This window comes from Dendrobates tinctorius, unplaced genomic scaffold (genome assembly GCF_039654945.1).
Source record: "Dendrobates tinctorius isolate UK_male_01 unplaced genomic scaffold, ASM3965494v1 ptg000120l, whole genome shotgun sequence".
NCBI lineage: Eukaryota > Metazoa > Chordata > Amphibia > Anura > Dendrobatidae > Dendrobates > Dendrobates tinctorius.
The window spans coordinates 22,134,773-22,151,882 of NW_027361788.1; the positions used below are offsets into that span (position 1 = coordinate 22,134,773).

At 42.2% G+C, this 17,110-nt stretch overlaps 1 protein-coding gene across 1 annotated transcript in view; it reads left to right on the top strand.

Moving 5' to 3' along the window:
• Positions 1–17,110, top strand: part of LOC141101668 (extracellular matrix protein 2-like) — a 194,337-nt gene that overhangs the window by 41,878 nt on the left and 135,349 nt on the right. Inside the window, exons 2-4 of the mRNA XM_073590903.1 lie at positions 4,795–4,989; positions 9,053–9,430; positions 10,316–10,603. Coding sequence (XP_073447004.1) covers positions 4,795–4,989; positions 9,053–9,430; positions 10,316–10,603 — 861 coding nt within the window. The remainder of the gene's footprint in view (positions 1–4,794; positions 4,990–9,052; positions 9,431–10,315; positions 10,604–17,110) is intronic.

Here is a 17,110-nt window from a genome sequence, read left to right on the forward strand (position 1 = left end):
CCACAGACTGCTACAATTTTTTATCTTTCATCATTCCTGAGAACAAGAATGGCGTTCACTGCATTCATGGGGATGCTAAATACTATCCATTGGCCAGAGTAGACATTGAGACGGCCAAAGGTACCGAGTCTCATGAGGTTCGTGTGGTCCAGGACTTATTGCACCCCATTATCATAGGCTGGGACTTCTGTCTGTTTTTGGACCTTTAAGGGAAGGGGACAAGGCTCGGTTGCTAGGATAAGAGTCGGTTGGCCCTAAAGAAGTATCACCACACCCAGAGTCTGACAGGTTTCCCTTTTATGTCTTTGTGAGGGATGAGGAGGTAGTATCCTCTGAGGCCAAAATTCCTGAGTTAGGGGTGACCTGTGAAAATCTTAGGTCCGCCCAACATAGGAACCTAACTCTAAGGGAGGAGTTCAATAATGTAACTGTCATAAATGGTATACCACAAAAAATGGGGGCTGACACCAGGTTTCCCTACTTTATGTTATGTGGAGACTTATTGTTCCGGGTTACGAAAGTGGGGGAGGAGATAGTAGAACAGGTATTGGTACTGGGACCCTAGAGACAGAGGATGTTTGACATGGTCCATTCACACGTCTTGGGTGGCCATCTGGGGGTGGACAAAATTCAACAATGTGTCATGCAGATGTTCTATTTGTCCAGATGTCACTGGGAAATCTTAAAGTATTGCAGGTCCTGTCCCACCTCCCAGATAACTGCCCCCACCTCACACTTTTGATGCCCCCTTGTGTCATTATGTCATTACCCATCATAGAAGTGCTGTTGGAGAGAATTGCCATGGAATTGGTCAGTCCCCTGGTTAAATCTGCTCATGGGAAGCAATATATATTGGACATCCTTGACTATGCTATGCGGTACCCTGAAGCGTTTCTCCCGAGAAACTCATCTGTGAAAACTACGGCACACAAGTTTGCCCACTTTTTTCCCAGACTGGGTTACCGAGGGAGATCCTGACTAACTAATGAACATCCATTATGAGTAAGCTGATGAGGGAATTGTGCAAGACCTTGCAAATTACACAACTGAACACGTCAGTATACCATCCCTAGATGGACAGCCTTGTGGAAAGATTTAATAAAACATTGAAGAATATTCTTAGGAAGGCCATAGAATAGGACGGTTGGGACTGGGACTATCTCCTACAATATCTGATTCCACGGGCCTCTACTGAGTTCTCTCTGTTCGAACTTCTGAAAGGCTGACATCTGCGGGGTCTCCTTGATATAGCGAAGGAAACCTAGGAAACCAAACACACGCCCCACCGGAGCGTCATTGAGCATGTCACTCACATGCAGGAGAGGATTGCATTGAAGATGCCCATCGTACAATGACATCTCCTCAAGGAACAAGAAACTCAAGCTAGGGTCTACAACCAGTCAGCAAGGGAGAGGCAGTTAAACCCAGGACAGACTCCTTGTACTAATTACCACTGTGGAGAATAAGCTCATGACCAAGTGGCAAGGGCCTCATGAGGTGATGGAAAAGCTTGGAGAAATCAACTACAAGATTCATCAACCGGGAAGATGTACGCCGTACAAGGTCTACCATGTCAATCTTATCAAGCCATGGCAAGACAGCCTGTATGCCTCCATGCTTGCTGGTCAAGCCAGAAACAGATGTTGAAGGAGTCACAATAGAGGAGAAGGCCCAAAAGCAACTGTGTTGGGAAGCCCTATCAAATTCCCAAGGCAAGACGAGAGCTAATCTCCAAGGAAGTAAGTTGTATGTTGAAACTCTGAGTCATTGCGTAATCCAAGAGCGGATGGTCTGGCACGATTGTCCTGGTTTTAAAATCGGATGGCGATTGGAGATTCTGTAACGATTATAGGAAGCTGAATTAAGTCTCCAAGTTCGATGCATATCTGATGCTGCGTGTCAAAGAGCTGATCAAGAGACTTGGGCCGACAAAGTAAATAACCACCTTGGATTTAACAAAGGGATATTGGCAAATCCTGATGTCACAAGAAGCCAAGGAGAAGACAGCTTTCTCTATACCTGACAGATGCTTCCAGCAAATGTGACCAAGAATTGGCTTTAAAGAGACTTTGTGAAGAACCTTTAACTTTGTTTTGCCTGCAATGAAAGGCCGTTTATTTTTCTATCTTCTTTCTTATGGCTGGTTTATGAAGCACCTAAGGGACATTTAAATGTAAAATCTCAGGTTGGAAGCAGTAGTGGATGGTGAGATATGGAGCCTGAAGGTCAAAAATTCAAAACACTATTAGGCCGGGAACACACTTGCAAGAAACTCGCACGAGTCTCGCACCTCATTATCCGGCACTGCCGCCGGCACTCGGGACTGGAGTTTGCGGCTGCATAGAGATACATGCATCCACACACTCCAGTCCCGAGTGCTGGCGGCAGTGCCGGATATTGAGGTGCGAGACTCGTGCGAGTTTCTAGCAAGTGTGATCCTGGCCCCACCATTTTGCTCATCGCTATGTATATATTTTAGAATGAATGAAGACAGCACTCCTCTAGGAAAAATAAGAATGGTGAGCCCCTTAATGACCAGAGCTATTTTTGTTTTTGCAATTTCATTTTTTGCTCCCCTTCTTCCCAGAGCCCTAACTCTGGCCAAACAAAATGGCCATTTGAGTACTTGTTTTTTTGTGGGACCAGTTTAACTTTTGAACGACACCATTAGTTTTAATGTCTCGTGTACTGTACAACGGGAAAAAAAATCCAAGTGCGATGAAGTTGCAAAAAAGTGCAATTCCATAGTTGTTTTTTTTTTTTTTAAACCATGTTCATTAAATGCTAAAACTGACCTGCCATTATGATTTTCCAGGTCATTATGAGTTCATAGAGACCAAACATATCTAGGTTCTTTGTTACGTAAGTGGTGAAAAAAAAAATGCAAAGTTTGTTAAAAAAAATTGCGCTATGTTCCAATACCCGTAGCGTCTCAATTTTTCTTGATCCGGCATTTAACTAGTTAAAAGCTGCAGGTGGATCACAATTCCACCCATGGCTGTTGCTGTCACATGTCAGCTGTATATATCTGCTTACATGTGCCCGGAAAGGTGCAGGCTCAGCGCCAGAGCCCGCACCAAATGGGGATTCTGACATCAGAGTATTATTACGCCCAATGTCGGAATGGGGTTAATGTACCATAAGGCCATTGAGAAAGACTCACATTTGGAACCGAAAATGTTGCTGAAGCCCCTAAGGGCCATTAAAACACCATACTCGTTTTTACAAGATGAGTGCGGTCTTCATTTTTTCTACGTTACATTGAGAATTGGTCTATGCCTGGAAGGCTAGGCTCCTGACTTTCCCATACTGCCTGCATAGTGCTGCTTTTAAATTTTTCTAATATATACAGTATATATATATATATATATATATATATATATATATATTGTAGGGATTCATTCGCTCTGGTAGATAATGGCAGGGCTGCAGTAATGAGGCAACACACAGGCTTAAAGTCCAATTTCAGTGGCTTAATGTCACGTTGCAAACAGCAGATTAACAGAAAGTAAGACATAAATATACTCCAGCTTGGAGAACCACTGGTCCCAGACTCACCCATTGCACGGGACGGGCTTAACTAAGCGGCATCCGCCAGATGCCATTCCCAGGGTTGTTGAGAGTCTTGCTGCTATAGTCCTGCAGCACGGAGATCCTGTATACAAGTTCAGGCTAAGTCCAGCCAAGTTCTGGTGACTTCCAGACACACACTCACCATGTGCCAAACACCAACCTCCATTGCATAGCCCATAACCCCTCCCACAAGTGAGGTAGGCATCGCATGGGCTGATCACGTGACCATGACATCATCACATGACATGTCTTTAGGGAAAAACCCAGCCAAACATTAATCTGTTGGGAGAAATGTATCTCCCATCCAGTAAAACACCCTCTACTGTACCACTATATATATATATTACATATATTGCTTCTCACCTAGTAACAAAAAAATTGTGATTTACCGAGTCTGCTTCAGAGAGAGTAAAATGATATATTATTGATCTGCCTTCATACACGTTGACACAGTGTGTAATTCAGCGTACTGCATAAACCACTGTTCTGTGTTCCAAATAAGCAGACTGTTCTCTGTAGTCTAACTTGTTTATTGGTGAACAGTGTAGAACATGCGCGGTAAAACTATAAGGAATACAAACGACATGGGTAAGTATTAGGCAGATGATGAAACAGCTAACACAATTATAGAAAGTGTACGGTGATGCAAACATTTCATAGGAATATATAAGTCTCTGATTACATTCACTGTGAACTGGCAGCTAAACAGTTAATGACATCTCATAACATCTCCTGACTGCTAAACAATAACTAACACCTCTGAAAATCACTGCATTGCAAGAAAACACTGATTCTTACCAGCTATACTTTACCCAGATAGCGACTCAAGTAGAGAAGTTACAGGAAAACAAAGGTTAACAGCAGGACAAAAATAACAAGTGCGTCCTATGAGATACACAAAAGCAAAATGGCATCTCCATCCCAGGATACACTGCTTCATTCCCACATGCATTGCTTCAATCCCACAGCGTATTGCTTCTGTTAAAGGCACAGGCTGTAAATGCTATTTAAGACACAGCTCTAAATTAAGCCACCACTAGATGGTGCTATAACTAACCCAGCACATAATACAAACAGACTGCTTTATTCAGAGCACATAACACAACAGACTGCCCTATATCCAGAGGGCAGAATAATTATTATTCATGGACATATTTTTGTCTTTACGTTGCTTATGAGAATAATTATGTGTCTTATGGGTCAATGTTAATTTTCTATCAGGAAAAGGACAGTGCTTGGTGAATGGGATGATCATGTACAATGGAGCAGCCTGGTCCCCCCAGCAATGTACCATATGTGTATGTGACCAAGGAAAGAAAGTATGCGAGCCTCTTGACTGTGAAGAAGATATCACTTGTCTGGGTGGAAAACTACAAATACCTCCAGGTGAATGCTGCCCGGTCTGTGTGAAGACAGGTAGGTACCCGTCTGGAGAAATTAATCTTTGATTCCAATGGGGGATCTATATTTTCTGTTTTATGGTTGTATCACTGAAAAAAATGTTGACCGTCATCACGTTGACTTGAAGACGTATACATAAGCAATATGGTGCATTGATACATTGATACTAGTATACTTAAATATATTTATAAGTATTATAGTATATTTTATCTAGCCAAGTCCACAGCATCAAATGAAAACAGGGTTCCTTTACTTGTGTATGCCATCACACTTTACCAGCCATCAGACAGACCTGACACATCTCATCCAATCCTCCAACCCATGAAATTAAAGAAACATGTAGTCAGTTTCTTTGACATCCATAAGGATAGCACACATTTTCCATACTTATCTACCTAAATATCTGGATGGTTGTTACGTACATGTCTCGACTTCAGGTTCAGGCTCCGCTCCCTTCCCTTATGGCTGCCACCTCCGACTGATGTTTACGTTAGGTTTAACAAGCTGCTTGGCGTACCTTTCTGACATCATTCAAATTCTTTTAAGCTCCACTTAGACACACATCTGGTGTCTAAGCATTCAATCTGTGTAATATTCAGTTGCCAGACCCTTGGAGTTGTGCCACCATCCAGTTCCTTCAGCTGCAATCAACTCTTCAAACTCTTGTCTTGTCTACATCTTGCACTGCTAGTCAGACCTACTGGTTAACCCATCGTTTGTTGTAAGCATTGCAAACTATTTTTTAGAGACTATCTACATTATGTTACAATCATCTGTACATTCTCCTGTGGTTTCTACAACTTACATTTATTGCTCCTCAGACCTCCTGGTTTATCCATTATTTGCTGGAAGCATTAAAAACTGATAGAGACTATTAACATCATGCTGCAATCATTTCTACATTTTCCTGTGTTGTTCTTTAACTTACATCTACTGCTTCTTAGACCTATCGGTCAACCATCATTTGCTATAAGCGTTGAAAAATTATTTTGAGACAACTCAATAATGTCTTCATTCTCCTGTGGTTTCTATAACTTGCATCTATTGCTCCTCAGACCTGCTGATTTATCCATCATTTACTGTAAGCATTACAAACTGTTATTTAGAGACTATTAACATTATGCTGCAATCATTTCTGCATTTTTCTGTGTATTTTTCTACAACTAGCTTCTACTGCTTGTTAGACCTATAGGTTAACCACTATTTGCTGTAAGCATTAAAAACTTATTTAGAGACTATTCACATTACAATGCAACCATTTTTTCATTCTCCTGTGGTTTCTACAACTTGCATCTATTACTCCTCAGAACTGCTGGTTAACCTATCATTTACTATAAGCATTATGAACTGTCGCTTACAAACTATTTACATTATGTTGCAATCCTTTCTGAAGTCTCCTGTGGCTTCCGTTGTGTCCTTCTCCACTTGTTCGTTTGCCATCCAGCATAGCCCTGGTACTCCTTGCAGTACCATTGCCCTTAGTCCATGTGTTTACCCAGACCCACGACTTCGTGTATCCATCTCACCAGGTAAACCCAACAGCATTATTGTGGCTTCTTTTTCTAGAGTGTGAATCTGGTGTTATTTGGGCCATTGTTGTGCAAAGCTGAGCATCTTAGTCCCATTACAGGACAAAGAATCCTTAAGAGTCACCCTCTGTTATGTTTTGGGACAAGGGCATACATACGAAAGACATTTTCATCATTAAGCCTAGATAGCTGGGAAGGGCCCATGAGTGGGACAGTTTCTCCTTTATGGATTTGTAAATGACTATGAAAAAGAGAGGCCATGTGCAGATTTACAAAGTTCATAAGAAAAGGGACACAATTGTTGCCCTTACTTATGTTCCCTAATGCAGCTATATAGGTTTTATGATAACATATCTATGGTACGCACAACTCTAAGGACTGCTTGAACCTATTATGGGTCTAAGTTGCTCAACAAATGACATCATGCACAAAAGGGGCCCAAGAATCTCCAGATTAACACACCACAAAAAGAAGCTACCATAATGGTCAGCTATATGAGTACAACCCCTGGCAAAAATTATGTAATCACCGGCCTTGGAGGATGTTCATTCAGTTGTTTAGCTTTGTGCCATGTTTGTGATCTGCTTTTTTCCACAAAATTAACGTAATTTCAAATGGCAACTTTCTGGCTTTAAGAAACACTAAAAGAAGTCAAGAACAAAAAGTGTGGTAGTCAGTAATGGTTACCTTTTTTTCACCAAGCATAGGGGAAAATTATGGGGGTCACTCAATTCTGAGGGAAAAAAATTATGGAATCATGAAAAACAAATAAACAAAAAAAATCACTCCAACATATCACTAGTATTTTGTTGCACCATCTCTGGCTTTTATAACAGCTTACAGTCTCTGAGGCATGGACTTAATGAGTGTCAAACAGTCCTCTTCATCAATCTGGCTCCAACTTTCTCTGCTGTTGCCAGATCAGCTTTGCAGGTTGGAGCCTTGTCATGGACCATTTTCTTCAAGTTCCACCAAACATTTTCAATTGGATTGAGATCCGGACTATTTGCAGGCCATGACATCGACCTTATGTGTCTTTCTTCAAGGAATGTTTTCACAGTTTTTGCTCTATGGCAGGATGCATTATCATCTTGAAAAATGATTTCCTCATCCCCAAACATCCTTTCAATTTATGGGATAAGAAAAGTGTCCAAAATATCAACATAATCTTGTGCATTTATTGAAGATGTAATGACAGCCATCTCCCCAGTGCCTTTACCTGACATGCAGCCTCATATCATCAATGACTGTGGAAATTTGCATGTTGTCTTCAGGCAGTCATCTTTATAAATCTCATTGAAACAGCACCAAACTAAAGTTCCAGCATCATCACCTTGCCCCATGCAGATTCGCGATTCATCACAGAATATGACTTTCAGCCAGTCATCCACAGTCCATGATTGCTTTTCCTTAGTCCATTGTAACCTTGCTTTTTACTGTTTAGGTGTTAATGATGGCTTTTGTTTAGCTTTTATGTATGTAAATCCCATTTCCTTTAGGCGGTTTCTTACAGTTCGGTCACAGACGTTGACTCCAGTTTCCTCCCATTCATTCCTCATTTGTTTTGTTGTGCATTTCCTGTTTTGGAGACATATTGCTTTAAGTTTCCGGTCTTGACGCTTTGATGTCTTCCTTGGTCTAACAGTATGTTTGCCTTTAACAACTTTCCCATGTTGTTTGTATTTGGTCCAGATTTTAGACACAGCTGACTGTGAACAACCAACATCTTTTGCAACATTGTGGATTAATTACCCTATTTTTAGAGTTTGCTAATCCTCTCCTTTGTTTCAATTGACATATCTCTGTTGGAGCCATGATTCATGTCAGTACACTTGGTGCAACAGCTCTCCAAGGTGTGATCACTCCTTTTTAGATGCAGACTAATGAGCAGATCTAATTTGATGCAGGTGTTAGTTTTGGGAATGAAAATTTACAGGGTGATTCTATAGTTTTTTCCCTCAGATTTGAGTGACTCCATAATTTTTCCCCGATGCTTGGTTAAAAAAGTAACCATTACTGACTACCACATTTTTTGTTCATGATTTCTTTTAGTGTTCCTTAAAGCCAGAAAGTTGCCATTTGAAATGACTTTAGTTTTATGCCATGTCTGTGAGCTGCTTTTTTTTCTACAAATTTAAATAACTGAATGAACATCCTCCAAGGCCGGTGATTACATAATTTTTGCCAGGGGTTGTAGATAAGCATGGAAGATGTTTCGTTTCCTGAGGAATATCCAAGCGGACTAGATGCTATAGTGAGCTTATTTAGGTTGAGTGGAACATTGAAGGTTTAGAGTATTATGGCCAAAATTTGCCCATATTATGGGGCCTAAGGGTCATGACTGCAGGATTTCAAGGACTTGCAGAAGGGAAAAGCCTATGTGTCAGGCTATATTGCAGCTCTCAGTCAACTCAGTGGGTTCCATCGTGATTTCTAAGTCACTTATGGTTTTTGGCATGTTTCCAGTTACACTTATAAATTTTATGACAGCAATTATTGTGCCTAAATATATCACAGTTATCCTGTAATCTAGATATTGTACCTTGCAGAAACTACTCATGTTCCACTTGTGTCAGCAGCAACGCTCAACCAAAGAAAAGTAACAATGCAAAAACACAAGGACGTTAAAAAGGACACAAAGCTGATGAAAGTCAAAGGAGAGCCTACAAAGATAATATCCAGACCAGCCTTGGGATCTAACGCAACAATGAATATTAATGCAGCAACCTTAACATCCCCAAAATCGAGAAAGACTCCAGTAAACCAAGGGATATCTCCAGCAAAAAAGGAAATAAATAATAGAAAACAAGAAACCAATGTCCAGAAGAAACAAGTGACGCTTTCTAATCCAAAGAAAGAGGCAAACAGGGAGAAAAATTCTCATGTAGAAGGTTTGAAGACCCCTGAGAAGAAGCAGCCAACAGAGGGTTAGATATAAACACCAATGGTCAATGGTCTATTTCAAGGATGGTCCTCAATCTGTAGCTCTATAACTGTTGCAAAACTACAGAGCCACAGGTTGGGAACCATTATATTATATAATGACCTAACTAGTAATTTCCCAATATGATGTGAGGTCACCCCATGGGTGTTAAACATGCCATCAGAAGAGGACTGTTTTTGCTCTTATTTCATTTCCACTTCTCCTCTAAGATTTTCGATTTTAGTCTTTATATAATCCGCCATACGGTTCCAGAGATAAGGGCCTTTTTATTTTGTGCTAATTTTTATGGTCTTTACAAGTGGGTGTGGCTTACACGCCCCAGAGGATCTGTTAGTCACGCCCCCTTAATAAAGACCATAAAAATTAGCACTAAATATAATGGATCACATCTCAAGAACTGTATGACGGATTTAGAAAAAACAAAAAGCATCGTACTTAGGGGAACAGCGAGAATAAAATAAGAGCAACAGCAGAACAAGCAATGTTTGGATTTTTTTTTTTCTCTGATGGCAGTTGGTCAAATTTAACATGAAGCATAATGCAGCAAACAGATAAAACCATGTACCCCGCATAGGAACCCAGTTGACCCCATTATAATCAGAGGCGACTGTTGTGTCCCTGTGGTACCCCTTGTGGGGCACTGCACAATGTAGATATGAACATCGGCTAAATAGGTTGTGCCACCGTAAACATTAATATATTATAATTATGCATAATTATATATTATATTATATATATTAATATTAATTCCGTGGAATATAAATTCTGTAGCCCCCCCTGATAGACATGGAGTATGTTCTGGAAATAGACAGTCTACATAAGTGATCATAATTATTCTAACCCAATATTTCTTCTTTTATATCATCAGTGAAACCAAAAGACAAAGCAATAAAAAAGGGGGCAACACAAATCCTGAGTACAATGAAACCAAAAATGTCAAACGTGGAAACTAAGACCAAGCAGGAGGACATAGAGTTATTCCCATCAACTCCAACCATGCCCAGTGTGCCGTCATTCATTCGACCAACACTACCTCACATTCCCTCCCTACCTAGTGGCTGTCTCCTCTCTGAATTCACCATCGCCTGCGCCAACACAAGGATGACCTACCTGCCTCTCATGACTGACCCGGGATTAAAGACTCTCTATTTGGCCGGTAAGAAAAATGTCACAATTTTGCTTATATGTAAAAAAAATGGGGGCTTTTATAGTAGTAAAAGTAGTTGAAATCATCAAGAGTTTTGTGCCAGTTTTTTGGACCGTTTGCCTTCTATAGCCCCTGTGTTGCACTGACTATTGCTGGCTGCAGAATTTAACTGGAAATCCATCAGTGAGCTCCCTATGAGTCTGATGGGGAGTTTGTATCTCTTTTTTTTCTGTCTTTCTCTGAGCTTCTCTCAGCTTATTTATGACCTTAGACAATATCAAAGTTGAATGTGCTGGGAAACAAAGAGCCAGTAAAAGCCAAACGATGCAAATTTTTTAATGAAACCCAGTTTCAAAAATTACTTTTAATCCAAAATACATGCATATAAGTAAAGAAAAAAATGTGGAAAATTCCTTTAAGTAATTATTTACTGTGATGACAGTCTGGATTTTATTGCAAATACAATACATTTTTCATTTTAGGGAATGTTGCAGTCAGTACAAACTTTGTGAAATGTATTCATCTGTATTAATATATGAGTGGAGGACAATTTAAATAAAAAAAAAATGGGGAAAAACCCACCCACTCCCCTCAACCAAAATCTATCTGGCTCTTCAGTCTCTTCACTCCTGGACTCCACCATATGGAATGATAGGATGTGTCGCCTACGAGTGAAGAGGAAGGCGTCACGGCAAGCTGCAGGATAAGGGAGACGTGGGTATCTGTAGAGTCTGGGGTCTGTGTGAGCTTGAAGGGTCTGATCTGTGTCTGTATTAATTAACTGCGTCTATGGTTTACATACATGATCTGGTACAGAGTCTGTTTTAGTTCAGTGGGTCTAGGTCGGTTTGTTTAGGAGGTACTGTATGCACTATTTATGGCGCCTCATAGTTGCTGACTTATGTTTTGGTACCTAAAAGGGAAGTTATTGTTTAAATTAGATTGTTGTATTACATGCATTTAAAAAAAGGCATTTTTTAACCCCTTCACCCCCCAAGCCTGTTTGCACTTTCTTGACCAGGCCAAACTTTACAATTCTGACCACTGTCACTTTGTGGTTATAACTTCTGAACGCTTCAACGGAGCCCAGTGATCCTGAGATTGTTTTCTTTTCGTGACATATTGTACTTCATGATAGTGGTAAAGTTTGTTGATATGACTTGTGTTTATTTGTGAAAATATCGGAAATTTGATGAAAATTTGGATAATGTTTCAATTTTCAAGCTTTTAATTTTTATGCCCTGAAATAAGACAGATGGTTAATAAATAACATTTCCCACATGTCTACTTTATATCAGCACAATTTTTTGAAACATAATTTTTTTTCTTATGAAGTTATAAGGGTTAAAAGTTGACCAGCAATTTCTAATTTTTCCTCAAAAATTTACAAAACTATTTTTTTAGGGACCACATCACATTTGAAGTGACTTTGAGGGGTCTGTATGACAGAAAATACCCAAACGTGACACCATTCTAAAAAATGCACCTCATTCAAGAAGTTTATTAACCCTTCAGGTGCTTCACAGGAATTAATGGACTGTAGAAAGAAAAAAAAATTAATTGCACTCTACTCTCAAAATCACATCTCACCACCTGTGCACTTCACCAAATCCCATCCCACTTCATCCCAAACCTCACCAGTCTTCATCCCAACCCTAACCCATCTCTTCAACCTATCACTAACAACTGGTGTTTTCCCCTCAAGCTTTAAACATGCCTCAATCACACCCATCCTCAAAAAGCCCTCTCTTGACCCATCCTCTGTATCTAGCTATTGCCCCATATCACTTTTCCCCTATGCCTCAAAACTACTGGAACAACATGGCCATGTCAAACTGTCTGACCTCTTCAACTGCTTACAATCTGGCTTCCGGCTGCATCACTCAACCGAAACTGCCCTAACTAAAGTCACCAGACTCACCAATGACCTATTAAACGCCAAAGCCAAGCGACACTACTCTGTCCTCCTCCTCCTGGACCTGTCCTCTGCCTTTGACACAGTGGACCATCCCCTATTGCTACAGACCCTCTCATCTCTTGGAACTGACTTAGCTCTATCTTGGATCTCATCATACCTAACAGACCGGACATTCAGTGTCTCCCACACCACCTCCTCACCTCGCCCCCTATCTGTCGGAGTCCCGCAAGGTTCAGTCCTCGGGCCCCTGCTTTTCTCCATTTACACCTTCAGCCTCAAACAACTCATAGAACCTCATGGCTTTCTGTATCATCTCTATGCTGATGACACATAGATCTACATCTCTGGACCAGATATCACCTCCCTACTAACCAGAATCCCACAATGTCTGTCTGTTATTTTATCCTTCTTCTTCGCTAGATTTCTAAAACTTAATATGGACAAAACATAATTCATCATCTTTCCCCCATCTCACTTGACCCCCCCCAACAGACCTATCCATTAAAGTAAATGGCTGTTCACTCTCCCCAGTCCCACAAGCTTGCTGCCTTGGGTTAATTCTTGAAACTGATCTATCCTTCAAGCCACATATCCAAGCCCTTTCCACTTCCTGCCGACTTCAACTCAAAAACATTTCCCGGATTTGTACATTCCTGAACCAAGAATCTGCAAAAACCTTAGTCCATGCCCTCATCATCTCCTGCCTCGACTACTGCAACCTCCTGCTCTGTGACCTCCCGTCTAACACTTTTGCACCCCTCCAATCTATTCTAAACTCTGCTGCCCGACTAATCCACGTGTCGCCCTGCTATTCCCTGGCCTCTCCACTCTGTCAATCCTTGCACTGGCTTCCAATTACACAAAGACTCAAGTTCAAAACCCTAACCATGGCATATAAAGCCATCCACAACCTGTGTCCTCCATACATCCGTGACCTTGTCTCCCAGTAATTACCTGCACATAACCTCCGATCCTCAACTCCTTCTCAACTTCCCTCTTATCTCCTCTTCCCACAATCGCATGCAAGATTTCTCCCGTTCATCACCCCTACTCTGGAACTCTCTACCACAATATATCAGACACTTGCCTACTGTGGAAACCTTCAAAAAGAATCTGAAGACCTACCTCTTCTGACAAGAATACAACATACAGTAACCACCGATCGACCAAACCACTGCACGACCAGCTCTACCTTCGCCTACTGTATCCTCACCCATCCCTTGTAGATTGTGAATCCTCGCGGGCAGGGTCCTCTCTCCTCCTGTACCAGTCATGACTTGTATTATTTAAGATTACGGTACTTGTTTTTATTATGTATACCCCTCCTCACATGGAAAGCGCCATGGAATAAATGGTGCTATAATAATAAATAATAATAATAGTAATAACAACTTTTTTTAATAAAATTTTACTTTAGACCCCAATTTTTTTTATTCTCAGAGGGGTAAAATTTGTTGTGCAATTTCTCCTGAGCACGCCGATACCCCATATGTGGGGGAAACCCACTGATTGGGCATACAGCAGAGCTTGGAAGGGAAGGAGCCCCATTTGACTTTTTGCATGTAAAATTTGCTGGAATAATTAGCAGATGCCATGTTGTGCTTGGAGAGTCACTGAAGTGCCTAAACAGTGGAAACCGCTCACAAGTGACACCATTTTGGAAACTAGACCCCTCAGGGAACATATCTAAATGTGTGGTGAGAACTTTGAACCCCCAGAGCTTGGAAGGGAAGGAACGCGATTTGACGCTTTGAACACAAAATTTGCTGGAATCATTAGCAGACGCTGTGCAGCACTTGGAGAGGCCCTGATGTGCCTAAAGAGTGGAAACTCCCCACAAGTGACCCCATTTTGGAAACTAGACCCCTCAGGGAACTTGTCTAGATGTGTGGTGAGAACCTTGAACCCCCAAGGTGCTTCACAGAAGTTCATAACGTTGAGCCGTGAAAATACAAAAGTCAAATTTTTCCCACAAAAAATGTTATTTTAAGCCCAATTTTTTTTAAAGGGTGGAAACTCCCCACAAGTGACCCCATTTTGGAAACTAGACCCCTCAGGGAACATATCTAAATGTGTGGTGAGAACTTTGAACCCCCAGGGGCGCCACAGAAGTTTATAATGTTGAGCTGTGAAAATAAAAAAAATCACATTTTTCCCACAAAAATGTTTTTTAGTCCCAAATTTTGCATTTTCACAACGGTAACAGGAGAAATTGCACCAATTTGTTGTGCAGTTTCTTCTGAGTATGCCAATACCAAACTTGTGGAGGAAAACTGCTGTTTGGATGCACGGTGGGTCTCGGAAGGGAAGGAACGCGATTTAACTTTTTGAACGCAAAATTTGCTGGAATCATTAGCGGACGCTATGCCGTGTTTGGAGAGGCCCTGATGTGCCTAAAGAGTGGAAACTCCCCACAAGTGACCCCATTTTGGAAACTAGACCCGTCAGGGAACTTGTCTAGATGTGTGGTGAGAACCTTGAACCCCCAAGGTGCTTCACAGAAGTTCATAACTTTGAGCCGTGAAAATACAAAAATCAAATTTTTCCCACAAAAATGTTATTTTAAGCCCAATTTTTTTATTTTCACAAGGGACCAGGAGAAAATGAACCGCAAAGTTTGTTGTATAATTGTTCCTGAGTATGCCAGTACCCCATGTGTGTGGGGAAAACTACTGTTTGGGCACACGGCAGGGCTCAGAAAGGATGAATTGACATAATGGAATGCAGATTTTGATTAAATGTTTTGCGGGTGTCATGTCATGTTTGGAGAGCCCCTTATGTGCCTAAATAGTGGAAAGTAATCCTATTTTGGAAACTAGACCCCTCAAGGAATTTATATAGAACCCCCAGGCGCTTCAAAGACGTTTATAATGTTGAGCCGTGAAAATTAAAAAAAAAAATCCTTTTTTTCCCTCAAAAATGTTTGTTTAGCCCCAAATTTTTTATTTTTAGAAGGCTAACAGGAGAAAATGGACCCCAAATATTGTTGTGCAATTTCTCCTGAGTGCATCAATACCCTATACGTAGTCAAAAACTACTTTTGAGGCACAGTGCAAAGCTCAGAAGGGAAAAAGCGCCATATTGGAGTTCAGATATAAGAGCCACTAGCAGAATCCCCCCTCAAATGACCCCTTTTTTTAAATTATACTTCTTTGGAAGTTTATCTACAAGTGTAGTAACTATTTTGACTCCATGGGTGTTTTCTAGAAACAAGCAGTAGTGGATGTTGCTAAGTGAAAATTGCAAACTGCCATTGCAGTGCCTAGTCCGTGGTACTGTTAGACTTGGGTAGCAAGAGTGGACCCTCTGGGTCACGGTAGCTGGATCCCTGGGGCGAGCTGGCCAGGTGGTGCCAACCCCTATACAGGAACCGTTAGGAGCAGGCCCGAAGGAGTCGTATACCGTGACAGCTGGCACCAAGAGGGGCGGCTCAGGAACGAGAACGACAGACAAGGCCAAGGGTCAGGAGAGACTGGAGTCAGGAGCGACCGGAGTCAGGAGTGACAGGAGTCAGGAGTAACCAGAGTCAGGAGTGACAGGAGTCAGGAGTAACCGGAGTCAGGAGTGACAGGAGTCAGGAGTGACAGGAGTCAGGAGTGACCGGAGTCAGGAGTGACTGGAGTCAGAGGTGACCAGAGTCAGAGGCGACTGGAGACAGGAGTGAGCGGAGTCAGGAGTGACCAGAGTCAGGAGTGACTGGAGTCAGAGGTGACCGGAGTCAGAGGCGACTGGAGACAGGAGTGACCAGATGGGGCCAGAGTACCGTAAGGAAGGCACACGATAATCAGGCACCTCCATAAGGGTGGAGCCGCCTGATATACCCTGTGCAGGAGCTTGATTGGTGCTCGCTCCACAGGGGCGGTACAGAAGGGGTTAAGAGGAGAGAAGGGTGCGCGCCTGCGGCCTAAGGCGCATACCTGTAGCAGGAGCAGGAGCAGGAGCCAAACAGGAAAGGCACATACCTGTAACAGTAGCAGGAGCAGGAGCTGGACAGGAAAGGCGCATACCTGTAGCAGGAGCAGGAGCAGGAGCCAGACAGGAAGAGGAACCCACGTGCTGAATCCCCCGGGTGCAGGACGGGAGGCTGAAGGTGTAGCGCGGCGGCCAGAGCGCTAAGCAGGGATTCGGGGAGGGACCCTGGGAGCAACAGCAGGAAGGATGGGACCCGGTGAGGTAGTTGGCGGCGGCCCCGACCTGACAGGCGACGCTGGTAATAACGGCCATGATGCGAGGAGCATCAGCATTCTCTCACGGTTCCCAAGACCTCGCCTCAGGACCAAACCGTCTCGAATCGATGAGGAAAAAGGTCTTTCCCCTAACCTTTTTCAAGGCCAAAATATCCTTCACTTTGAAGACGTCATCGACCCCTACTGGCTGGGGAACAACGGGAGGCGCAGGACAGAACTGATTGAGGATGACCGGTTTCAAGAGCGAGACATGGAAGGCGTTATGGACCTGGAGTGAAGCAGGCAGCCTCAATCTGTAGGCCGTATTGTTGATGCGTCCAAGAATCTCAAAGGGGCAGATGTACCGGGGACCCAGCTTATAAGAAGGGATTTTCAAGCGGATATGCTTGATTCACAGCCAGACTTTGTCAC